This window comes from Cetorhinus maximus, chromosome 20 (genome assembly GCF_964194155.1).
Source record: "Cetorhinus maximus chromosome 20, sCetMax3.hap1.1, whole genome shotgun sequence".
Lineage (NCBI taxonomy): Eukaryota > Metazoa > Chordata > Chondrichthyes > Lamniformes > Cetorhinidae > Cetorhinus > Cetorhinus maximus.
The window spans coordinates 15520091-15547529 of NC_135898.1; the positions used below are offsets into that span (position 1 = coordinate 15520091).

The 27439-nt window shown below is 43.9% G+C and overlaps 1 protein-coding gene across 1 annotated transcript in view; it reads left to right on the forward strand.

Annotated features, from left to right (window-relative positions):
* Nucleotides 1-27439, forward strand: part of LOC144694890 (pleckstrin homology domain-containing family A member 2-like) — a 103968-nt gene that overhangs the window by 42405 nt on the left and 34124 nt on the right. The window contains exons 3-4 of the mRNA XM_078565621.1: nt 8615-8671; nt 21553-21601. Of these exons, the coding sequence (XP_078421747.1) occupies nt 8615-8671; nt 21553-21601 (106 nt within the window). The remainder of the gene's footprint in view (nt 1-8614; nt 8672-21552; nt 21602-27439) is intronic.

The following is a 27439-nucleotide window of genomic DNA, read 5'->3' on the forward strand; positions in this document are numbered from 1 at the left end:
CCATGTTTCTGACATTATGACAGTGACTGGTATCGCAGTGTTATAGTTTGTCTGACACTGGTTATCAAGACCAGATTATCATCTCATCAGTTCTGAACTTGGATATTTTAAATCTAATAAGGATTTCTAAAAGCTCAGAGTATGACAGGCCTGCTGGTTTCATAGTTTTAGATCCAGAGACCATCTAACTTCTCTAAAATAATGTTATGTTGGAGGATAAATTTTCTCTTGCCCTTTTATTACACGTTCCATAATATACTTTCCATGAAAGCACCAATTGTTTCTGACTCGCACAGAATTGGAGAGACTGTAGGAAATCATCTGGTCTGTAACATATGCTAGCTCAATAAAACACATTTTGTGTGAGTGATTGAAAACGCCTCCTCTCCAATTATAAACTCAACTACCACAGTAGATAATTAAAGCACTGTTATTGCACTAACAATCAGAATGAACTTACCAGCACATCCTATGTAGGAAAATGGAATCTCATGTGATCAAAGATCTCTGCTGTATCCTCACTTTAATCTGCTTACTGTTCAGGATTCCAGCATTGGAATGCTGATCGTGAAGAACCCACCACATTTTTATGACTGAAATTAGAAGAAAAATAGCTGAGTTAAAACGCAGCAGCTTTGGGTATTACTGCCTAAATACAATATGGTCTTTTGATTCCGGGTGTGACCTGTGTTAGCTGAGCTCCTCTGGGGCCATATCAGTAGGTATTAAATAAGATAAGGTTGCAGTCCAGATCTTGGTAACTCTGGAATGAGGCCAGAAACTAAGGATGGTGGTAACGCCTCTTTTGTTCAAATAGCTTGCTCACTTTCAGTTTTTGAAATCCAAGGACTAGGTGTCATAAGGATTTTGATGCCTACAAATAACAGGCCAGCACAAATTGGTACCCTCAAAGAAATAGGAGTAAATTCCAGCACAAAAAGGGGAGGCATTAGTAAATGTAACTAACTGTCTTTACCAAGCAGTTAGCACAATCTGTTTTAGGAGCTTTTGAGGGGGTATTTTTACACAAAATTTTGGGTTACGTAGCATGAGCAAGTTACAATGGTGTCTTAGTCCAGCCTCCTGTCCAATGTCCTTTCCTGTTCTGTGACATGCCTGGTGCACCTATCCTGTATCTGCAGTTTGTGTCTGTTTTAACTAGAACAACACTTTAAAAGCAAGTGATTGCTGGCAAGCACATTCTCTGCGTTCCCATCATAAATGGACTCTGAACAGCTAAATTTCTCACTGGCGTTCCTAGCAGTAAAGGGGATTGTTTCCCCATGCCTTCGCAAAAACCGAAGTGAAAAAAAATGAATAAGTATCAGGTGTCAGAAAGCATTTCTTCAGCGATTACTCATTTGAATGTAAAATGCTGAGGTATAGGAGGCAGTGCATGGGATTGATTTTTGTGACTGCCAGCATTCTTGACAGGCGAAACTAAACAAATAAGCACTTGCGATAAACTCCCTAAACCTTGGCTCAAGTCCAAGTGTTGCCAAGTTACAGCATTCAGACTGAAAGGAGAGCTTTACTTCACTTGCTCTGGGGGAGGGCCCTGACTGTGCCTTTACCTGGCACTGACCTGCCTCCCAATCAGATGGCAATGGGTTCACATCCCGACTGTCACTTGAATCCTTTGACTCTGAGAGAAATTTATCTGCTCAGTTCTTTGATGGTCGTGGCCTGTAGGGGGGGATGCTGAAGGAGGAGTCACACTGATGCCTTCTGACACATAGCTCCTGTCGAGACTCCACTTTGCTTGCAAACTCTACATTGGAGTGAGCTGACTTTTTAAGTTTTATTGACTTTTGGGATGTGGGCATCACTACAAGGCTGGCTTTTGTTGTCTATCCCTCATTGTCCTGGGAAGGTGGTGGTGAGCTGTCTTCTTAAACCACTGCTGTTTTAGCAGTTTGATACCTTGCTAAGCCACTTCAGAGAGCAGCTAAGTGTCAGGAATGTGGATGAGGGATTGGAGTCATATGTTGGAAGGCTCCTTTATCTAAAGGGCATTAGTGAACCAATTACATTTTAAATAACATGGTCACTTTTTCACTAATACCTTTACAAGTTTTTTATTTCCAGTTTTGTTTTTTAGTAACTTATTCAAATTCTCAAACTAATGTGGTGAGATTCTTGATTTTCTTCTGTACTTTATAACCTACACTTCTGGATTACTCTTCCAGTATTTGTAACATAACCACTATATTACCATACCAAGATAATGCGGTGACGAGAAATTTCTGAGGAATGTAAGGGGGGAGTTGGAGGAAGCCTAGAGGGACACTTGGTTATAGTTTCTGTATGTTGCTGAAGTTCCTGTGGAGTACCACATTGGCATCAGATGTGGGCTTATGGACACAGCTCATTACCAGAATAGTTCCTAGTTGTGGTTTGAATGTCAATGGGGTGACATTGAACGGTGATCTGGTGCCACCTCTCCCTGAAAGATATGATGGGCAGTCAAGGTGCCCACTGCAAGGAGCAGTGTTGGACTGAGGGCTAGTAGTTCTAGAATAAAAGGGTAGGCAACTGGATGATTACAATGAAGACTACTGTGGGATTTATTTCACACATGAAGTACTGGATGTCTACAAATAATGACAAGTTTTAGTTTAATTGAGACATTGAAATGGATTAAAAGTAAAGTGAGAGATATCCAGGAAAGAGTATTCTCCCCAGAACTTTAATAACCGGAGAGCTGAAGTAATTTTATTGCGTCTGTACTCTGCTGAATGATCTTGTTCGATCTCAAGCTCCTTCCATTCTTTCTGGCCCTCCTGAGTGCATCGGCTTCCTTCATTGGGAATGGTTCACGGATTCGATTTGCCTTCTGGGAGCTTGGGCAAGTGACCATAATTTCTTGGTGCGCCCCTCAAGAAGGTGTCAGTTGGCTAATGTTGGAGGCAAAGCAGCCAAGTTGAGTCAGTGGCCAAGCTTCCCTTTGCTAATTCATAGTGTTTGTGGCCAATTGTAAAGCTCCTACCCACGCCTTAGCAATCTCAGTGAACATTGCACAGCTCAAATTTGGCCACCTTATTTGTGAGACCTAAGGGAAGGAGTATGAGAAGAGAACTTAGATTTTGTTTGATACAGTAAATACTTTGAAAGAAGACAGAGGTGAGGAAGTTGATGGTTCTGCTCGTGTTCAGTGGTGTTTTAGGTACCCCAAATTCTATTCCCGTTTCTCTCTACTCTGCTTCTGAAGTTGTGTGATAATTGCACATACGCTTTCCCCCTTCAGTAATTCACTGATAGGATCATGCTTCTGTCTGGGCTCATTGTTGACACAGTATTCAGCATAGAGTGCAGTGTAGGTAGGAGGCAGTTGCATCGCCTGTCCAGGGTACTTAGGGCATATTTTACTGCCCTCTGCTACTACCTTGACTGAGATTAGCACACTTGGCACTGAATGAGTAGGGGGCAGGGGCAGGGGATGTCAGAACATCCTGATCAGTGTACCTAACTTACAAAACTGAACCCACTCTTATCCCAATCTCAACCTTTCCCTATCAGTGGTTTAAAGTGTCTGTGGAAGAAACTTTAATGGGCTTAATTTTACATTTCAGCTCACTTGAACCTTTGCTTCAACGGCTTTGGCAGCAGTTTCGGAATAGATTCTCACACCATCAGCTCCAACACTCTATTGTGCTCAAGAGCTGATTAACAGATGTCACCCCCTGGCATTATTGTCCTTTAGACCAGCAGCTGATCTCTTTAAAAAGGTCATCTGTTGGCCCAGTGTACCCCACTCCCCAGTGGGGTGTAAATGTGTAGCGCTGCCTAGCTGACCGTCTTTATGCCCTTGTTACATTGTGAAGATGGAGAAGGAATTAACTTCCATATGACACAGGGGTAGTTACAGTAAGGTTGTGGGTGATGAGTAATTGTTCTGGTTACAGCTGCAAGCTTTGCCTTTTTTATTGTGGTTTCTAATCAGCTGAGCAACTCCCAGGAATTTCTCCCCCTCCCCCACCACGCCAAGAGTACCACACCAGCTTGACCTGTTTATGAATAAGATAATTATATGCTTTCAGCAGATGGGAGCACTTTTGCTGCCATTGCTTAATCAAAATTATACCCTTTGAATATAAACAAATGAGCATTAGATTGACTTGCCTTTTGACATTGACCTGAACCTTTGTGAGCTCTGCTGGCAAGTGGATGTGTGTAAGATTGGGTAAGGCTCACCACATCTCTCCATTTAAAAGCTGCTCGCACACATGGCCTGGACTCATTACATAAAGGCCAGGCACTTGGAGGGGGCCTGTGTCACTTTACCAGCGATGTGAGACAACACCTTAGGGATGATTTTAACCCTCAGGGACTGGTGAGCTTGGGGTAGGTAGGAAAGTGAAATGTTAAAATTTTTGAACCTATCCTGTGTTAATTCCAATAATTGTACATTGAGAAAGAATGAGTCTGAATTTAGCCTGTATCTTAAAACAGGTTTATTTCCAAGAAAGCAAAGTAAAGTCACAGACTCTCCTAGTTCCTTTCAGACACCCAGAGTAAACTGGTTTATATACTCTTTCAATGTTTCATTAATCCTTTCCCAATTGGGGACAACTGTGCTGCATTACCAACTTAAAAGTATATATTCTATTGCAGCGCAAATTCAGTATTAACATCCTGGGTCAGGAGGGTAGGTGAATCATCCGTTCTTAAAGGGTAGTTCGGGCAGTAAAATCTTTTAAGGAGGCTACATGCCACCATTTTGTTTTTAGCCCATGGAAGCTGTGTTTCCTGGAGCTCAGGAATCCTGGCAGGTGAAAGGAGGTCAGAAGGCCCAGATCCATGGGGTAATAACCTTTACAGCACTGCTTTTGGAACAGGAGGAGCTGGAGTTCTTCTGCCCCAGGTCCAACTAGCTTACCTCCATGTGATCATCGAGCCTTACCTCATTCCACATCCCTCCACTCCATGAACAATGTCCATCCTATCTCTGCTGTCTATAATAATGTCTGTGCATCTATGCTGTTCCGTTCCCCCACCCCATGTGGTGTCTGTCTGTCTCTCCCATTTCCTTTCCCCTCCCCATGTAACACCTGTCTGTCTCTCCCATTTCCTTCCCCCTCCCCATGCGATACATTTCCCATTCCCCTGCCTGTCCATCTGAACTGCTCCCTTCCTTCCTCTCTCTCATTCCCTTCCCTCCCTCTCCTTTCTCCCCCCCCCCCCCTCCCCTTGTAGAAATGTACTTCCCCCAGCTCAGAATTACCTGATGTTTGCTCCATGATTGCTCCCTCACCAACAGGCAACAAGTCTCGCCATCTCTTTTAGCCAGCAAATATTGAAAAGAGGTCCTGTTGGTTTCTGCAAGATATGCAGGAGACTCGACTTCTGAGTCAACCTGGAGCCCCTGTATTGGTCAAATATTTACAGCACAGAAACAGACCATTCAACCCATCAGAGTCATGCCAGTCCTACTGCACATGAACGCCCCCTCATCCTTCTTCATCTTATTGCATCATGTATCCTTCCATTCTTTTCTCCCTCATGTGCTCACCTATCTTCTCCTTGATGCATCAATAGCAGTCACCTCAGCTACTCCCTGTGGTAGCAAGTTCCACATTGTCATCACTCTCTGGGTGAAGAGTTTCTCCTGAATTCCCTACGGGATTTATTAGTGACTGTCTTATATGTATGGGCCTTTGTTCTGGTCTCCCCTGCAAGTGGAAATATTCTCTCTCTGACTAATATGTTAAGCCCTTTTCATAATCTTAATAAGACCTGAACAGGTAATCCATTAAACTTCTATTTCCTAGTGAAAAGAACCACAGTTTGTTTAATCTCTCCTGATTGATAACCTCTCAGTTCTGGTGTCATTCAAGTCAATCTTCTTTTTTGCACCTTCCCCAGTGCCTCCTATAGCAGTTTATAATATGGAGTCTGGAACTGTTCACAGTATTTCAAGTGTGGTCTAACCAAGCTTCAGTACAAGTTTAACATAACTTTACTGCTTTTTTAATTCTACCCCTCTGGAGTTATAGCATTTGGCTGGGTTGTTGTTGGGGCTGAGCAAAAGGTAACAAGTCAGAAGGGATTACATTGGCAGTTACTCCTGTACCCTCAGCCAATAAGGACCTCTTCAGAGTCTGGCAGCTCCAGTCTAAAGCACGTGTTTCAATTTAAGTCGTTACGCATGGGACAAACTTAATGTGATAGTTTTACAGATAGAAACGTCAAACGAAAAAAAACCCAACAAAATTATACTAAGCCTTTCTAAGTTACCTGAGTTGGAGCATTGTGCATAATTCAAGGCACCACAAGAAAGGCCTTGAGAGGGTACAGAGGAGGTTTACCTGAATGATGGCAGGGATGAGGGAGTTCACTTATGTGGAGAGATTGAAGAAGTTGGGATCGTACTCCTTAGAGCAGAGAAGATTAAAGGACGACCAAATAGAGGTCTTCCAAATTATGAAGGGTTTTGATAGAACAAGCAGGGACAAACTGTTTCCTCCAGCATGTGGTTTAGGTACAGAGGTCAGAGATCTGAAGTAAATGTTCAAATAAATAGTGGGAATATGAGGAGAAATTCCTTCACACGGAAGGTTGTTGAGATCTGGAACACACATTGTGAAAGGCTGATGGAATCAGATTCCAGAGGAACCTTCAAAAGGCAATTGGATACTTTCAAAGGACTAATTTGTTGGGATATGGGGAAAATGCTGGGATGTGGGACTAAATTGGACAGCTCCTTCAAAGAGGCACAAGAGGCTGAATGGCCTCTTTCTGTGCTGCAAGATGCTATGATTGTAAGCAAGTGACATTTTCAAACAAAACTGAAAAGTTACAGTGCCGAAGTTGACTGTGGCTGCACACGTTTCTTTAAGCCAGTACTGGGTGGGGTAGTTTGTACAGGAAATACTCCCCACAGATCTTCCTTCTCCTTCAACCAACAGCTTATCTTGATTTTGTTTTAATTGAGGACATATATATGTGCCCTTTGTTTTCTAAAAAAAATTGCAAATTAGAAAAAAAAAACATCATTTCAACACTGACTGCTAACACAAGGTTACCGGTTCCACTGATAAACACTAACCCATACAGGGCAAAAACTGCAAGTGTGCAGTTGATTTGGCTCACACAGATTGTAAAAGTGTAAATAAAGATGTGTACTTTTTACAGTGCCTTTCATATCCTTCGGGCATCCCAAAGTACTTCACAGCCAGTTAAGTACTTTTGAAGTGTGCACACTGTTACAATGAGTAAATGTTAGACTAGGGAAAGCTGTCAGTGAATTGCACTGTGTTAATCACAACAAATCGAGCACAATGTGATTGAATAGTCATGTACACTGCAAGGCTAAGAAACTGCTTTTGAATATAACACACCAATGCAGTAGTAAAATGGGTTACTTGCAGCAGTGAATCATTTATTAATGACCCAAAATGGTGGGTGGATAAAAGCTGTTCTTTTTCTGTTTACTACAGTTGGTAGCATTTTTGCTTTTAAGTCAGAAGGTTGTGGGTTCAAGTCCCATTCCTGACAGTTGAGCGTCCAGGCTGATACTTTAGTGCAGGATTGAGGGAGTGCTGCACTGTCGAACCTACTTCTCCTGGATGAGCCGTTAAATTCATGGCTCTGTCTTCCCTCTCAAGTGGATGCAAAAGATTCCATGGCACTGTTTTGAAGAAGAGCAGGGGAGTTATCCCCCATGTTCTGGTTCAATATTTATGTCTCAATCAACAGCACACAGATTATCTGATTCTTATCACCTTGCTGTATTCAGGAGTTTGCTTTGCAGAAATTGGCTGCTGTGTTTCCCAACTGACAGTAGTTAGTACATATCAAAAACTACTGAATTGGCCGTAAAAAGGATGTCCTGATGTCTTGAAGTCATAAAAGGCACTATATAAATACAATTCTTTCATCCTTCCCTCCTTTTAGCCCTTTGTGAGATTCCCCATGTGCTAGTTGGTCACACTGCTATGCAGAAACTGTAACCATTACATTTAAGGGAGGCGGTGATGTAGTGGTATTGTCACTGGACTAGTATTCCAGGGTAATGCTCTGGGGACGTGGGTTTGAATCCCACCACGGCAAATGGTGAAATTTGAATTCAATAAAAATCTGGTCACGAAACCATTGCCGATTATCAGAAAAACCCATCTGGTTCACGATTGTCCTTTAGGGAGGGAAATCTGCCGTCCTTACCTGGTCTGGCCTACATGTGACTCCAGACCCACAGCATTGTGGTTGACTCTTAAATACCCTCTGAACAAGGGCAATTGGGGATGGGTAATAAATGCTGCCTAGCCAGCATCCCTACATCCTATGAATGAATTAAAAAAAAGTACTGTTGCTCAGTTATACTGAATTAAAACACAATGCTTTCTTTACTGATACCTAAGCAGAACTCGGCAGTTCTCAAGGGTGCTGAGAAGTGTAGGCTTTGCATTGTACTTGGCCTTGGTAGAATACCCCAGGGTGAGGTCTAATGAAACATACAGAGTGGGAGAATGTTGCATGTCGTTAGATGTTTCAATTTATCATCTATTTACTGCAGATCCTTCCTCTTAGCTTGAGTCTAAATACAGCTCTTTATACAAGCAACATGTGTACACAGACAAGAATTACTAATAATGTCTTTTTTGTTTACTTTCAGAATCTACCACCTGGAACCCAATATGTCGGCAGTCTGCAGTTACCCTACATCTCTAAGGTATTTTGCCAGCCTCCTCTTTGCAGGGAAATTTCCATATTACACTCAGTGTAAAATAACAATGAGAGCCAGCACTAAAGGGAAAGAAAACTTAAATAATTATTTGGGCTGGTTTTTCCAGTCAGATGCCACCGATGAGGAGTGGCACTCGCACAGAGCACTGGCGGCGGCAAAATCATGGGCTCAGCTGTCCAACCATTTAAATTATTAAATGAAAAATAACAGCCCTGTGAGCGACACTCCACCTCGGGAGTGTCAGACTGAATAATGGACTCTGTTATCTGTACAGAGGCTATTTTCATCAACAAATTGTCTTTTCTGCCTAGTTCTTGTGCCAGCAAGTGTTTTTTCACCAGCCATTAACAGCAGTGGCATTAAACAGGCAGTCACAGTGCTTGGGGCAAAAGTGTTTTTCTGAATGGATTACAAACTCCTGCCATGAGTGGCTATTGGAAATTTCGGTTGCTGCCAATGGTTTGGAAAAGTGTCAAGTCAGGAGCTCACATTGGGAAAATTATCCCTCTATTTACAGGATAAGCCAACATTGTACTCCAAGTATATTACTGCGGCATTTGCAAAGAGCAACACACTGGCACATGTAACATGTGCCTATTGTGTCACCTGGCCTCCTCATAATGTCAACCACCCCATTTTAACATTACGTGTACAGCTGAGAAGACATTTGTGCAATTTAGCCTTCGATGCAGTGTGAAAATATAGCTGATAATAATGTTGCTAAGTCCGTAAAGCTATTGCATCATGTTAATGAATAACAGCCAACTAACTCCGAGAGTGAAATTCGTGACTCAACTGAATTTAGCAGAGAATTCAGCACCTGTGTAAGTCTATTTAAGAATCATGTGATTCTAAATTGAGTGAGTGAATTTAATTATTTCATCCCCTGAAATCATAAACTGAGTTTGGAAGAAGTTGCTGGGACTTACTGTGTGTTAAGTTTTGAGCTCCCACTCCAACCAATCTCTACTCTTTTCTCATGAAGGGAGTAACTCACATTGGATGGAGGTTCAACAGCCCATTGCTACCTCTTGCAGTTGCCTCTTCTGCCTATGGCACTCCAGATAGTCAGCAGTCTGTCTGAGAACGAATGAAAGGACTTGCATTTATATAGCGCTTTTCATAGCCTCTGTATATTCCTAAGCGCTTTACAGACAGTGATTTTTTTTTGACGTGTGGCCACTGTTGTAATGTAGGAAACACGGTAGCCATTTTGTGCAAAGCCAGCTCCAACAAACAACAATGTGATAACGGTCAGCTCATCTTTTTGAAAGATGTTAGTTGAGGGATAAATATTGGCCAGGACACCTGGAATGACTCCTCTGCTGTTCTTTGAAATGGTGTCATGAGATCCTTTACATTCCTTTGAGAAGGCAGGTGGAGCCTTGGTTTAATGTCTCATCCAAAAGGTGCCACATCTGACAGTGCTGCACTCCCTCAGTGCTACATTGGGGCGACAGCCTAGTTGTGCTCAAATCTCTGGAGTAGGACTGGAACTCTCAACTTCCTGACTCAGGAGCAAAAGTGTTGCCCATTGAGCCATGACTGAAAACCAAAGGTTACCTTAGCATCACTTAGAAAAGGAATGAATGAAGAGTGGAACATGCTTCACTTCTGCTATTAGCGACACCATCAGTCATTCTGCATGCCAGTACTTCAAGGTGTAGTTAATCTACTGGGACTTAATGTACAAGCCTGAATATTAATGGCTTTGTTAAGCCCTAATTCAAGGCCAATGTGCAGATTTGCAGGTGCTTGCCCACAGCAAAAATGGAGGTGAGGTAGAGGAGTATGTCTCCAGAGAACGGCATGGGATGCCAAGGTGAATTAAATGTTTGAGTGCATGTTGCAACACTGTGTTGGAAATGAAAGGGAAGGAGGGCAGATGAGTGGGGAGAGGCCTGAAAAGGATCCCCTGAAAAGCTAGCAGGGGATCAGAACATTGGAATTCCCTTCCTAACAGCACTGTGGGTGTTCCTACAAAACATGAACTGCAGCAGTTCAAGGAGGCAGCTCACCACCACCTTCTCAAGGGCAATTAGTGATGGGCAATAAATGCTGGCTTAGCAATGCACGAATAAAAAAAAAAGTTAGCACCACTGTCTACTGCCACTGTCTACATTCATCTTAGTGGGAGGAACCCACTAAATTAGTCGTAGATCTATTCTGCTGAGTCCTTCAGCTGCCTGGGCCCTAAACTCTGGAATTCCCTCCCAAAATATCTTTTTCTCTCTCCAACTCTCCTCCTTTAAGACACTCTTCAAAATCTGCCTCTTTGATTAAGCTTTTGGTCATCTGTCCTGATATCTCCTTACATGGTTCAGTGTCAAATTTGCTTTGATAATCACTCCTGTGAAGCACTTTGTGAAGTTTTACTATGATGGAGGTTGTGCTTCCTTCACTGTTTCAAAATGGAAGGCAGCAGACGGACAGGCTCCAAAAGAGACAAATGCCTTTGTGCAACAAAAACAACTAGGATTTATATAATGTCTTAAACAGAGTCAAAAGTCCAAAGGTGCTTCATAGGAATGTAAAATTCAGATGAAAATTGACACCCAGTCAAAGATACCAATTAAAGTGAAGATAGATGATATGCTTTGTGACCAGTTTTAAATGTGTTTTAATAGAAAGACAGAGACAGATATGGTGTTCAAATGTTGTGAATTGACTGTCAGAGGAGAGGGGAGGTAGTGTGTAGTGGTAATGTCACTGGACCAGTAATCCAGAGGCCAAGGCTAATGCTCAGGGAACATGGGTTCAAATCCCAATGGCAGCTAGTGGAATTTAAATTGTATTAATGATCCTGGGATAAAAAGCTAGCCTCAGTAATGGTAACCATGACTAGATTGTTGTAAAGACCCATCAGATTCATTAACGTCCTTTAGGAAAGGAAATCTGCCAACCTTACCCGGCCTGGCCTACATGTGTCTCCAGATTCACAGTGACGTGGTTTCCTTTACACTGTCCTCTGAAATCACCGAGCAAGTTCAAGGGCAATTAGGGATAGGTAACAAGTGCTGGCCTTGCCAGCAATGCCCACATCCCATGAAAGAAAAAAGAGATGCAGACCGCTAAACAATTAGAGAGCCAGCTATAGTGGGATTGAGGATTGAATTACTGGTGCAGGACAAAACACCATTACTGCTTTGATGCTAACTGAAACTCAAACTGATGGGTTATATCACCTTGAAGAAATATGTCAGAGCTTCAAAAGAAAAAAAACATCCGTTTGTCCTGGACAAACTGTGTCAATTGTGGCTCAGTTGGCAGCACTCGTCTATCTGAGTCAAAAGCTTGTCCGACTGCAGAGACTTGAGCACAAAAATCTGAGTTGGCACTCAGGGTAGTACGATAGCAGATGCCATCTTTCAGATGAGACCTTAAACCGAGGCCTGGTTTGCTCTCTCTAGCAGACTTAAAAGATCTCATAGCACTATTTTGAAGAAAAGGAGGGGAGTTCTACCTGGTGTCCTGGCCAGTATTTATCCCTCAACTAAAAACAGACTATCTGATCATTATCACATTGCTGTTAGTGGGAGTTTGCTGTGAGCAAACTGACTGCTGCATTTCCTGTATCGCAACAGTGACTACACTTCAAAAGTATTTCATTGGCTTTAAAGTGTTTTGGCACATCCTAAGGTTGTGAAAGGCACTGTATAAATGCCAGTGTTTCTTTTCTTTCCTGTGGTCATCAGTTTTCTTGCTGTTTTTTTGTATGCAAGGGACAATGAGAACTGGCTAAGACACACATGTTATCTATACAGTGTTAGAGAATATCAGCATTGCTGAGCAGAGCTGTAGTAAACACAGTCAAAAATTGGGTTGCTACATTGTAAAGTTTGCAGTCCTTATGAGGATATTGCTCCCATGATGGGACTTGCAGGATTTTGACCCAGTGACAATGAAAGAATAGCTATGTTTCTCCTCATAAGGATAGTGTGTGGCTTGGCGGGAAATCTGGAGCTGATCGTGTACCAATGTTATCACTGCTTTTGTGCTTCTTGGTGACTGGGCGATGGGGTGCATTCGATTGAACTGGATGTGTTTCTGTAGATTATATAAAATACAATGTTGGTGGTCGAGAGTGGAATAATGTAAGCAGTGACGGGCCCACTGATCAAGCAGGCTGCTCTGCCCAGAACACTGCTGGGACTTGAATATGCTGACTGCACCCATCCAGGTGAGGGATGAGCATTCCTTCATATTCTTGACTTGTGGCTGGTAAATAGTGGCAAGGCTTTGCAGAGGTGGGGCATTCATTGCAGTGTAGCCTGGCCTGCTCTGGTTGGCATGGTGTTCAAATGGTTGGGTCCATCTAATTTTCTGAGCAGTAGTGATCCCCCACCATGATGCTATCTGGGGTTGGCGGGGCTTTGCTTGGAAGAGAGTTTGTGGTATTTGGCAATGCTGCTGCTACTGGAGGTCAGGGGGAGGTGACAGAGCTTTCCCTTGTTGAAGAGAGTCACTGCCTGGCAATTATATGACAAATGTTACCTCCCACTTGCGAGTCAGATGTTGTCTGAGTCCTGCTCAAGGCTGGTATGGGCTGCTTCATTAGTGGTCAGTGGATGGCCAGGATTTTCAGCTTGGCTTGCAGGCAAGTGCCCGACACGCCTGAGCATGAAATAGCGCGCAATGATGTCGGGCGAGCATCCCAGCGTCATTGCGCACTTGCGCAATATTTCGATGGGCAGGTGCATACAAGAGTCGGCAGCGCGCCGCCGACAATTAAGAGGCCTATTTAGGCCCGTAAGTGGCTAATTAAGTAGAATTTTTTGCCGTCTGTCCAACCTCACAGTTGGCGGGTGGGCGAATAGGCCAGGCAGCCTTTGTATTTTTTGCGAAACCTCATCCAAGGGTGGGATGAGGTTTCCAACAATGAAGTAAAAAATAATTAAAATTTTTTAAAATTAATTTTTAGCATGTCCCTTTTCATGTGACTGAGTCACATGTGGGGACATGTTTATATTGTTTGTAAAATCTTCGTTTTTCATTTTAAAAATCTTCAGCTCCCTGAGGCAGCTCGGTGCCTTCAGGGAGTTTTCACTGAGCGCACGCCCGTGCATGCGCAGACTTCAGCGCTCCTGCTCCTCCCGCCGCCATCCCAGCAGCACTGAGGCTGTTAGCGCATGTTAGATGCTGGCTGGCCATTAGTTGGCCAGCTAGCGTGAAATTGTGGCCAGGGCCCGATCGATGCCAGCGGACCGTTCCGTGGCCATTCTCGGGCCTGCCCCGCTGTGCCTGCCCGATGAGGGGAAAATCCTGCCTGATGTGGTCTTTTTTATCCATTCTGCCAACAAAAGAATGTGGTGGAGATCCCAGGCATTCACCAGTAAGTGACTGACCGGGCTTCAGAGTTAATTGTTAACCTGGGTTACTCGAAGCCATGTATGAGAAAATGAATAGACAGTTTGCAACCCTGAAGGCACTTGGTCTGCTTGCAGAAACTGTAGCCTAGTTGTGAGAATAAGAAAGATCGTGGTGGGGGGAAAGAAGCTTAGCCTGTAATGTCATTTCCTAATGGATTTGCCTCCCACTTAGTACAGCATGAAGATTGAGGCATGATTAGTTCTTTGGAGAGAATAGTTTGCCACTCAATGTGCCTTTTGCCCCCACCATCAAACTTCTCTACCTCCCCATCATTTGAGAAGCAGGAAGATCAACAAGCAGATTCTTGGCATGCTTATTACCTCACGTTTCCAGTGCTTAACCACCCCTGAGAGTGGTCTGCCATGTATCCTACATGGATAGGGTGTGCTGTAAATTGCAACCATGGCAAAGAGTCAAATACCAACCTACAAAAAATGCCAGGCAGGCAAAAGTGGTCCATTGTGCCTGGAGCACTGTGACTAGATGCTACCTTCCACCCCACCCCCACCACTGCCCCTCCCCTGCCCAAAAAACCAAATAATCTCTGCGGGAGAGCACAGAAAACAGGAAAAATGCACGGGTCCAATAGAGGGAATACATCTCTAGAAAGTTCCTCTCCAGTCCCCTCAGGCAACTGCAGTCCATGCGGGCGATCAAACCAAACAGCGTATGCTAACTGTTAATCCATTCAGCTCCTTCATGGTGAAATCTCTGCGCCAGCCAAGAATGAACTTTCTCTTGAAGGCTTGCAGAGAGTCAGCACACACTCGCTGTCTGCATTCCAGGGGCTTAAAGCTCTCTCGGGAACGAAGGATCAGCTAACATTTGTCGATTCCAACGCTTGTGTAATTTTAAATGCATGCCCTCTGATCCTTCCCAATAATCTATCAACAAGTCCCTGGAGAGGGTAGAGAGAAGATTTACCAAGATGGGATGAAAAACTTCAGTTATTTGCAGAGGTTGGAGAAGCTGGGATTATTCTCCTGAGAGCACAGAAGGTGAAAGGAAGATCCAATAGAGATATTCAAAAATATGAAGGATTTGGATAAAGAAAGGGAAGAGAAACCATTTCCTCCAGTGAGTGGATTGGTAAGCAGAGGTCACAGATGTAAAATAATTTGTGAAAGAACTAAAGGGGAAGTGAGGAGAAATTTCTTCACACAGGGGTTGTGAAGATCTGAACACACTACCTGGAGTTAACTTCCATTGAAACTTTCAAAAGGCAATTGGACTTACTTGAAAAGATCTAATTTGCAGGATCATGGAGAGAAATGGAATGTGGGACTAAATTGGACAGACCTTTGAAAGAACCAGCACAGATACAATGGGTCGCCTCCTGTGCTGCAAGTTTCTGCAATTCTGATCCAGAAGCATGCAATCCAGTCCTTTCATTATTTAATTTGATGAACACCAACAGACTGTTGCAACTAGTAAACAAATAAATCAATAGATTCAGAACAATCATAAAATGAAGAGTTTCAGTTGATAACGCTCCAGCAGTTTCCAACATTATCGCAGCTTGTATACTTGTTTCTTGTGACTAACTCATTAACTCCAAACTCTCTCACTTTGTCCTTTAATTATTAATGTGTCCACCCCTGTGTTTCAATGCTTCATGAAATGACGTAGGCCGGGATTTTCCGTGCCCACAGGCGTCGGGCGTGTTCGGTGGCCTGAGCGGACAATATGGTGAGAAGGCCAAAAATCGGTTTCACAATGTTGTGAAACCAATTTGCGATCATCCGCTCTGCCAGCCGATGGTGCAAAACACAGCCTGCCATCGGACATCGGGAACCTCATTGTAATACATCAGCATATCATTGAGGCCAGCCTGCCGGACTCATTCCCCACCCCCGCCCGCACAGGATCATCCGCCCACATCGGAGGGGGAAAACACGCTGACGTGTTTCACAGCAGCATATATAGGGCGTGTACTTGGTAGGCTGCACTTTGCTTGGGGCTTCAAGGTTTGTTTGCATACCTTGCTTCAGTCAGCACTCAAAGTCATCAGCGCCAGGCTTCACAAACAGCACCACATCACTTTTAGGGGGCTCACGGGTAGGTCTCTACCTACCAGATCAGCCATATGTCGGTGGCTTTTCAATGGATGCAGGGCAAAGCTTTGCTAAGGGAAGGGGGAGAAGTGGCCTCAGGCAAGGGAAGAGCTGTACTGGAGAAGGAGGGTATCCCAGGTTGTGTGTGGGGGCGTACGTTGATCTGTGCAAGTGGCCTCAAGATGGTGAGGGCTGAGGAGATAAGGCCAGATGGACATATGAGGGTATGTGTGTGATAATTGGTGGTGATGCCCCTTCTTGAGCTGACAGTGAATGAGATGCCAGTGAACGTGTGATGGGCTTGGGTGTATGAGTTTAGCGTGATGAGATGGTTGCCATACCCCAGCTGCACGGATGAGATTATTCATCCTCCATCTGCATTGGATGGCCAACCTCTTCTATGCAGCATTGGCACTGACCATCACTGCCATTGCCTACCAAGCCGGAGTGGTAATGTGGCTGCCTCTTCTGCGTGTACACAGAGCAGGGGTAGAAGACATCATAACAGGGCCTCCACGGTATCCAAAAGGTGCTTGAGGGCTGCAGTCTTCTTGCCTTTCAGGGCCATGTCTTCTCTGCTGCAGCCCTGGGCTGGAAGCACTGAGCGCGGCTGTACTTTAAATTGGTGCCTGGCATGATGAAGCGGTGAGGTGATGGCGTGGTGGGCGAATGAGAGCCTGCCCGCCATGGAAACGGCTTGTTTTCTGGGAATGCAAAAGTAATGTGGTGGGTTTGGGATGATACAGCGTGAAAACCCACCATCATGGCCGGTGGGTTAAAGGTCGTTTTACCCACCTGCTATCACACTTAGAGCAAACCTGGGACGATTCCGCCCTCCGTTTCAAATCTCTACGATATTTGTGAAATAGTTTCTTTGAGCGTGTGTGTACATCGTAACAATTGACATTCCCTCTCATTTTCCCTTCCTCCAAAAGGTACACCCCTAAAAGCTGTAACTAGTCTGGGTGTGTGTCGTTTTGAACCAGAGTGTTTTAAAGTCATTTACACAGGTACTCGGGAGAGGTTTTACAGAGCTTTCTTTTTTCTAATTGCAGTGTCTAAATTTTGTGGCAGTGGCTTAACTTCACACATGGTGCAATTGTAGGTCACTGTTTCATAAGAGGAAGGTTTCAGCAATCTGGATTAGGAGGCACTCACAGTTTATGTTAGTCAATACATATTGTCACGTTTGGGCTACGAAGATTGAACAGATAGCATAGGAACCAGTTGCATCCACACAGAAGTGGAAAGTTCACTTGTTTATTTCTGAAGTGCACTAGCATTTTCCTGTATGTATGAGAACATGCAATTTCTTATTTTGGTCTTGTTTTGGAATTAGCCCACATCCCATCACAATGCAACTTCTTCAGTCAAGAAAATGGTTGAACAACTATACAATGCTATTGCACATCCCGTAACCAACCCATCTTGTGGGGAAACTCCAGGTCTGTTGGCATCTTTAATGGTGAAAACACTTATATCATTAACACTCAAAAATTTAAGTTCCAGTTCGTTATGTGGAGATGGAAAGTACTGTAAAGACTCAGAGTCTCATGGCTGAATTTAAATGAAGCCCTCAACGAAAAGCCTATTTCAAAATGAGAAGAAAGGCTGCCTAGAAAAGTCTCTTTTCAGTATCTGTCTCATCTATAATATGTCTCCCAGACATTGAAGGAAAACTTTTCCTTAATCTGAGACTACCTCTTAAAATTTTTGTCTCTTATCAGTTTGGTACTCGCAAGTCAGCTTTCAGCCTGCAGTTGTCTAAATAATCATTACATGTCTCCAGTCATCCCTGTTGTAGGGAAACACTTTCAGGTTTAGTCCAATAAGCCAAACTAATGAAAAGAGAAATTAGTTCAAATCCCAGCAGAGGAGCTTAAATTGAATTAATTTGAGAAATCTGTGGTAAAAAGCTGGTATCAGTAAGTGTGGCCATGTGGCCACCAAATAGTGATCAAAACTCACCCGGTTCATTAATGTCCCTTAGGGAAGGAAATGTGCCATCCTTACCCAGTCTGGCCTATAAATGACTTCAGGTCACAGCAATAGGGTTCATTCTTAACTGCCCTTTGAAATGGCCGAAGAGGTCACTCAGTTGTATTCACAAAGGCGGCTCATCACCATATTCTCAATGGCAATTAGGATTACGCAATAATAATCGCTGGTTTTGCCAGCGATGCCTCATCCACTGAATTAATTTTTAAAAACCTGTACAAATTACAAAGAAGAACGCAGCTATGAGATTATTTCTAGGACACAAAAACCTGGGGGGGTTAAGATGACATTAGTAAAACACTCATTATATTCTCGACATGCAGCATGCACTAGCAAGACAATCAACCTTGGTCATAAGTGGAGGAACATGTGATGATGCAATCAGGGGTACGATTAGTCTTTTGCAAACATATTTTCCATGGCTGAAACCTAAGGCTGGCTTCCAAGATGGCACGGTAGGTAAAAGAATAGCCTGGCTCTAGTAAAGCACAGCAGCAAGTCATAGGTTGGCTGTTAGCCTGTGCAAAGTTAGCCAGAGCAGCATTAAGGGCAACACCACTGGGCTCAGTTCCTGTGGCTTCAGGAGAGACATTATTGATCAGGGTTCTCAATTTTGTATCAGTTCACACTTAATGCACAAGGTCCAAATGGGCTGCTTATGACCATATGACTGGAGCCCCGCAAGAGTTAGTGCTCTCAGAAGAGGAGGAGAGGAAAAGGGGTTTGAGGCAAGGAGAAGATTAAAACCTAAGATTGATATGAAGCATGAATTATGCAGTGTAATTGATGTGAGGCAATAGCTGCAACTTGTGAAATGCATCAGGCAAGCCTTGGTTCTATACGGACTGCTGTAAATCACCTCCCTCCAGGGAATGAGTTCTGTGCACAAAATGTTTACTTTGATTCAGACTTTTACTCTCTGACGATTTTGTTTTAACACTGAGTCCGCAGCAACTGTCTGCAGATTGCAGGAGAACCACCACGAGCACTCACATACCTTTTTAAGCTCGATTTCATGTCATGCGCTAGCTGTGCATCCCATGGCTTCAGTGCATTCAGAATTCAGGTCACTTTTGTTGGTTAGTTTCACAGTCAATGCGCAGTTGAAATGGCTTTGTGCCAACAGGGGCATGCAGCATAAATAAAGCAAATGTAAGTATCGAGCCTCTGAGTCACAGTTTGTGGCTATTGGAGTAAACCACCTCCATCACGCTACTCAAAAGATAAAGGGATTCTTCACATGGTTAAGTGTTAAGAATAGTAGTACCTTGAAAATCTGTTGAAGACCCAGTCACATGAAACTTCACGAGTGCTTACTGAACCATTGCTGATTCCTGCTACAGTGCCTCAGTTAAAAATGTAAATCTCTTGTGTTGGAGAACAAAAGAAAAGTAGAGAGTGCTGTGAGTTCTGAGGATAAACAACAGGCCCATCAGCATCTGAAAGAAGAAAAACATGGAACAATGTTCTCTAGGTGTAGAGCTACCAGACTGAGAATTTTTCATTTGAAAATAAGACTATCACAACTGTATGCTTCCATTGTATGGGTATTGAGTTTTCTGCAATATTTATAAGCAGGACCGACTCTCAACATTGGGATTTTGAACCCTTGCCAACCTCAAGGAGAGTTCTCTTCGAGTCAATGGAGGTGAGAACTGATTCCCCAGTTGCGTACAGTGGCAGCAGCAGGGAGTGCTGATGGGAAAAGCAATGGCTTGTAGCCTCTCATTTTCTGGTCCATTCTGTGGGCCCATGAATTCTCGGCTAGAGCTCCGTCCGAGTACTGCCCCACACTGGATAAGGGGAATCAGCTCCATTGTTATACATCAGTGGTGGACAACCTGCAACCCATGGGCTGCATGCGGCCCATCAGGGTTCTGAGTGCGGTCCACGAGACGTTTTGTTGACCGTTGCCCATGCACAGGGTTGCCAGATTCCACTGGTTTCCATCCACATAGCTTTTTCCTACCAGTATTTCTAAAGTGATAAGCAACGCAAAGCAAGGGCATGTGAAGTGAGGTGCATGCTGATTGCACATGACATTGACTGTGAGAGCCGTGCGCTCCCTCTGCGTCCAACCAAAGTGCTGCTATGGTTCAATCGGCACGCCCCGCAAATTCTAGGGATGCAAGTGCAGTTAGGAAAATTACCCTAGCCCAGGAGACTGTCTTAGTTACGACGCCGGTGGACGTGGGAGGTTGCACTTTTTTTAATGTTACTTTTGCCGGTAATTTAATTTGCCCCTAATTATATAATGACTCGCTTTGTGTTGAAGCGGCATGATAAAGAAGGGAAACTGAGTGCAAAATCTAAAAGTACGGAGGAAGAAGAAGTAGCCAAAAAGAGGAAAACCGGTGATGAGAGCAGAATGGTAAAAGAGAGTTGGAAGCTGGATTGTTTTGTTATTGAACAGAAAGAGAGGCCATTTTGCTTAATTTGCAACAAGGTGATAGCAGTTCCAAAAAAAATACAACGTTAAGAGACATTATGGGCAGAATCTTCTGGCTGGCGTGTGGGTGGCGGAGCCCGCACGCCAGTGTCCTGACGTCAGCGTGCGGCATCGCGATATTTCGGTCGGCGGGCGCGCTATGCAGTGGGACGCGCCCGCCATTAATTAAAGGCCTCGTTAAGGCCATTAACTTTCCAATTGCCCAGGATTTTGAGGGGCCCGTGCGAACTTCGGGTCGGCGCATGGGCCCAATGGGCAGGTGGGTAGGTGATTTAAAAAAACTTTTAATAAAGTGTTTGTGTTCTTTACTAACATGTCCCATCTCATGTGACATTTTCACATGAGAGGGACATGTTAAAAATCGTGATTTTTAAATTTTTCTATTTTTAGAGTTTCACAGAGTTTCAGCGATCACCCTGAGGCAGCACTTTGCCTCGTGCGCATGCGCAGAAGGAGCGCACTCTGGCAGTTGGCGAATCCCCCCCTCTGCATAGCGCTTCCCATCGGGCGACACGCTGGGTGGGCCTTGATTGGCCCGCCCCCTTAAAATGGCGGTGGGGCCCGTTTCGGCGGCGGCGATCATCTGCCCGCCCGCCGCAGAGTCGGTCAGGCCTGCCCGACCGTCAAGGGCAAAATTCTGCTCTATGAAACACACCATTCCTCTCACAGAACAAAATTTCCGGTAGGTTCTGCCCAATGTGCTCGACAGCTTCCAAATCTGAAGGAATCCTGGAAACATTTTCTATGACTTGTTATAAAATATTCAGCGTGTGTTAAAGGTATTTAATCTTATTCATGGGTTAGTGCACATGCCCGACTTCAATCTTACGGTCCACTGAGATGAAGGAGGGCCTCTCCTGCGACTCACTCACTAGCCTAGATTGCCCATCAATGTTATAGAACCTCAGTGCTCCTGGCTAAACACATCATCTGCTATTGGTAAAGTGGGCGCTCAGTCAGAATCTTTCTAATCTAACTTTTCTTTGGTTTTTTAGGTCAGTGAAGCTACTGCAAAGCAGAAACCAAAAGTTGAATTTTGCTTTGGTAGGTGATTAAGTTTGATATGGACACTTAAAATATTAACAATGTGCACCTTTAACCATCCTTGGAATTTCTTAAGTCTCATTGGGCACTGTCTATGTTCAGTGTAAAACAATTGGATAATTTAAGCTCCTCAAAGTTGATGCACAAGTTTTCAAACAGCAAACATGCCCAATGTGGTACAGTGGTCCTGCTACTGTGATGGACAAGTTTGGAGGAACACCTTTTCTCCCTGCTGTGAAATTCAGTTGTTCTAGAGAAGTCATCACTTCTCACACCCTTGCTCTGTGATTCTGTTCCTGTCAGGAACTATGGTGTAGAGGACACCTCCTCAGAATGGATTTGATCTGTGGCTATGTCAGTGGTTTGTAAACCCAGTGATCCTGTTGCTGCTTCTGCCTCCATTGTTGTACAAATATGCAGGACAGTCCTTGTGCTACTGTCTGATGCAATAACCTTCTGAAGGTCCCATTTCAACAGAAAAATATTTCGAGCAACTTTGGCCATTTCATATTTGCTGTAGTGTGTGTTGCACAGACTTCAAATCTGTTCAGCTATCACCTTGTAATCACAAGTGTTTGAATCCATCTGCTTCAATTTACCATATCTGAGCTGCAATGCTTGTAATATTTGTATGTAAATGTAACCAATTGTCGTGATATGACTGGTGCTTATCTCTCAAGCAAATGTTGGGAATCATACCTGTCACAGCTCTAAGAGTTATTACATTTCACCAGAAGGTTTTGGAAAAAAAAATTCCTGAAATTTTGATTCTTTCAGACATACTGCAAGTGGTGAATAGGTTGAAATCTCAGTTCATTGAGCTATATTTTTGTTCTCATTCAATGCGTGCCATTCCCAATTTCACCAATATTTTTCTCTGGTTAATGCCTCTTTGCCACCACCTGATTTTTTTTTTGGGGAAATGAAACCCTCACTGGTGCCACTGTTACGATCCCCAGCTGAGGTTACTTCTGGACAAGCCTGATCCCAGAGTGGAACCCAGCTTGATAGATCCTAACTTTTATTTCTTTGGTTAGATACGTGGAGAGTAGCTACTGAACAGAGTCACAGGGGTCAACTGACAAACTTTTAACAAAAGAATAAAGCATTTAATCAACAAGAAAAGATGAACTATATTACAATACTCCTTCACCCACAACTATACCTTTACAGATATATACAGATTTGTAAAATACACAAGTTACAAAAGCTATCTTATACTCTAATGTCCACAATGAGTACACAGTCTATGTACACCTATGGCGACCTGTGGTCAGACACACCACACTCTGAAACCAAGTGACAGATGCCACCTCAATCAGATGTTATGAATCTCTCCTCAACTCCCCCCAGACGCTTGTCACACTTTGAGCTAACCGGTCTCGCTGCACTCTGTCTTTCACACGCAGGTTTCCAATCTCCACTCTCCAAGACACAAAATCAAAAAATGCTGGAAAAACTCAGTAGGTCTGACAGCATCTGTGGAGAGAAAGACAGAGTTAACGTTTCGAATCTATATGACTCTTCTTCAGAGCTTGCCTTGACCTTGCCCAAGAGCTCCAAGACCTTGCCTTGGAATCTTCTCCCAAGCCTTTCTCTCAGGTGCCTTCCACATGGGTTCACCTCCAGGATTTCGAACTCTCCTTGTGATGATCCTCTCCCCGGGTCACTACATACATTCACGCTATCTTCCACAGACTCTCTCTCACTGAATTAGCTGTTAACAGTTTGTTTCACCACTGTTTCACATGCCCATAGCAAAGAGTTACAGACCTACAATTGTCTCTTTGGACCTTCTTGCCTCTTTGCAAACTGTTCTTGCTTTAAATCTGCTTTCTGCAGCTTTTGTCTCATTAAATCTGAAGCTTAGAGCTTTTCTCTCTGCCCCTCACTCTTAATTTCACTTAACAGGACCTTGTCCAGGTTCCTGTCCTTCCTTTGACTAGAAGATCTTCTTTGGATTTTCTCCAGTTTCTGTCTCACTCTTTTGGCCTTAGGACCTTTTGGTTCTTTTGGGAAATCTGCAGCTCCCTCTCCCAGTGTCCAGTCTCTCTGGGGTCTTGGCTTCAAACTGAACTTAAAACTGCTGTTTCTTTAGTTTTTCTATTAGTCTGTCTGTTGGTGGGACCTGCCTCTCTGGACCCCTGTTGTTTGGCAACCGCCCAATTCTTCTACCCTTGTAATTGCTTAACTTCTTAAGTCATAAACACTTAATAGGAATGCAAGCACCTTTTTAAAGTGAAACTAAAACTCCATTTGACTTTTCTTAACACACAGATACAGAAATACAAATAAAACTTAAACTTTAAAGCTAAAACTCATTCCTAACACCTATAAATACCAATTTAACTTACTTAAACTATCTCTATTTCTCAATGCCACATCATGACCTGAAATTGTTGTGCCTGGATCCTGAATTTAATAGCCTTGAAATGCTGGTAAATGGAATTGGGCAAAAAAGTATTAATACGCACTATTTTATAATTAATTTGCCAGGCTTGGAGTTCTTTAAATTATCCTCCCTCCTTAAGCTGCCAACCCAGTTGCTATGGTAAAGAGAATTTATAAGAGCCATGGATGGACTTTGTTAGCAGAGTGCACTTCCGGAGGAATGAAGGCCAGAATTTCCCAGCCCCGCTTGAAATTTTCAAAGTGAAAGCTTTGGGCTGGCTCCTTGACTTGTTCCCGGCCCCTCATGCTTTTTCCGGAGGTGAAAGTACTGGCAATGGCAACGTACCACCCAGCGGTGGACAGATAGTGAAGCCGTTTAGTGAGATACTTAGCGGGCATTTTGTAAGCGGACTTCTATCTGGCCGGCTTTGCACATCCCACCTTCCACCCCACCGCGCCCCTCCCCCCAATCTCTGCACCCCGGTAAGTCAGAGGAGGTGACTGTTCAGTGAGGTAGATGCTGCTTTACATAGGATTGAGTTTGAATTTATACCAGCAAAAAGTGGCAAGGCTACTGCCTTCCCACCTCACAGCCTTGCCATTTGAGTGTGGAGATGGATGCTTCCTGATGTCTCTCTCAGCCACTCCCTTGATGCTGATGGCAGCTGCCTGCCACTTATTGCTGCTTGGGCCTCAGCAGCAACTCGCAGTGCTCACACAGTGGGGACCGGCACCGTCATGAGCCCCCACTTCTGGAAACTGACCACCATCCCTAAGTGGACAGTGAACATGGAGGTGGCCTGTTGCCATTTGCCACTTCGCTCAACATGGGGTTGTTAAGTGCACCTCCAGCCTCATTTATGAGGAAACCGATGGGGTTCTGAAAGTTTTCTTGGAAAATGTTATCAGGACTCTGTCACCAAAAACACTAAATGCAATACTGTTACATAGGACATAGGAGCAGCAGTAGGCCATTCAGCCCCTCAAGCCTGCTCTGCCATGCAGCTAGATCACATCTGATCATCTACCTCATTGCAATTTTCCCACACTATCCCCATATCCCTTGATGTAAATAGTATTTAGAAATCTATCAATATCTGTCTTGAACATACTCCATGATTGAGGTTCCATAGCCTTCTGAGATCGATAATTCCAAAGATTCATTACCCTCAAGTGAAGAAACTCTTTATCTCAGTCCTAAATGGGTTTCCCCTTATTCTGAGATGGTATCCCCTGGTGCTAGACCACACTCTGCAACCCCCACCCACCAACCCTGTCCAAGCCAGGGGAAACATCCTATCTACCTCCTCCCTGTCACGCCCCTTGAGAATTTTGTAAGTTCACTAAGATCACCCCTCATTCTTCTAAACTCAAGAGAATACAGGCCCAGTCTCCTCAGTCTCTCCTCATAGGACAGTCCCGCCGTCCCAGGAATTAGTCTGGTGAACCTCCGCTGCACTCCTTCTATGGCAATTATATTCTTCCAAAGGTAAGGGGTCCAAAACTGTACACGGTTCTCAGGTATGGTCCAACCAAGGTTCTGTACAATTGAAGCAAGACATCTTTACTCCTGTACTCAAATCCTCTTGTGATAAAGACCATCATACCATTTACCTTCCTAATTGCTTGTTGTACTTACATTTTAGCTTTCAGTGACTGATGAACAAGGACATCCAGGTCCCTTTGGACATCAACACTTCCCAGTCTCTCACCATTTGAGAAATACTCTGCACCTCCATTCTTCCTACCAAAGTAGGAAGTGAGGATAGCCTCACACATTATATTCCATCTGTCATGTTCTTGCCCATTCACTAAGCCCCAATCTCCTTGAAGCCTCTTTGCATCACCCTCACAGCACACATTCCCACCAAGTGTGTGTCATCAGCAAACTTGGAAACATTACAACAAAAACAGAAAATGCTGGAAAAACTCAGCAAGTCTAGCAGCATCTGTGGAGAGAAAAACAGAGTTAACATTTCGAGTGGTAATGACTCTTCAGTGCCCAATTATCACATCCTTCACAATAGATTCTACAATTTTCCTTACTACGGATGTCAGGGTAACAGGTCTGTAGTTCCGTGTTTTCTCTTTCCCTCCTTTCTTTGGTAGTGGGGTTACATTTGCCACCTTCCAACCTGCAGACACTGTTCCCAAATCTATATCATTTTGAAAGATCACCACAAATACATCCACTATCTCTATGGCCATCTCTTTCATGATTCTGGGATGTAGATTATTGGGTACAGGGGATTTATCAGCTTTCAGCCCCATTAATTTCTCCAGCACTACTTATTTGCGAATACTAATTTCCTTCAGTTTGTCATTCCAGCTAGTCCTTTGGTTCTTTTTTATTTCTGGGAGGTTCTTCCTTGAAGACGGACACAAAGTAATGGTTTAGCTTCTCTGCCATTTCCCGATTCCCCATTACTGATTCTCCTGTCTCTGCCAGTAATGGACCCACATTTGTCTTTGCTGATCTTTTCTTTTTCATATACCTATGGAAGCTTTTACAGTTACAGCCATGGATATGGCTGATACCCTGAAAAGCCAAGGATGAACCAGTTATGGATTTGGTGGTTGAGAACTGTAAAGAAAATATCTGACTGGAGGTAGTCTATTGGGAGCTTGTGTCTCAGTTAGTAGCACTTCTGTCTCTGAGCTGGAAGGCCCCTTCAAATCCCCCTCCAAGACTTGTTGGCCATGGCTGAAAGCAGGTTGTTGATCAGCCTACAAAATCCTTCCAGTGCTGCCCACCGTTCTCCAAAGCGAAAAAGAGTGTGTAGACACACATGTAAAAGTGCATGTTGCTACAGCAAGTCGGAGTCATTGTGGAGCCAGTTGGCTGGACAGCTGGTGTAGATCAGATTGCTGCCAACAACACGGGGTGTAATCGCCTTTCTGACTGGGGTGGATTTGGGATCTGCCTCCTTGCCCTGCCTATGGCGGAGGTTGTGGTGCTGTGGGTCAGACCTGCTTTCAGGCAGACAACTCAAGAAGATATGGAGGTGGCGTGTTAATTGAGCTCCTTCGCGAAAATTAGACCAGTGGCATCACTATGAAAGACACGAGGTGGGGACCTGGTCCTGGGACTGAATTTGGGTTCCATATCCTGTGGGAAAGTTCAGCCCAAAATATCACCTGTGTTGCTGCTAATGCAAAAAAAGGTCAAGCAACCTGGAAATATCAACCATGATTTGGACATAAGAAATAGTCACCATTACATTGAGGTTAATATCAAAGGCTTGAGACTTGGGAATAAGGCAAGCAGGATTTATAGACAATTAAGTCATGCATAAGACAACTCAATACTTTACAAGTGGTTTAGTTTGATTCTTTAGGCTTGGGGCTAGGCCTTCCTGAGCAGATGAATTGGCCAGATTTCACATCAAGCTGCTAGTGAGCTGAATTGACGTATGCTGATGTGCAGATAAAGCAGGTGTTATAAAT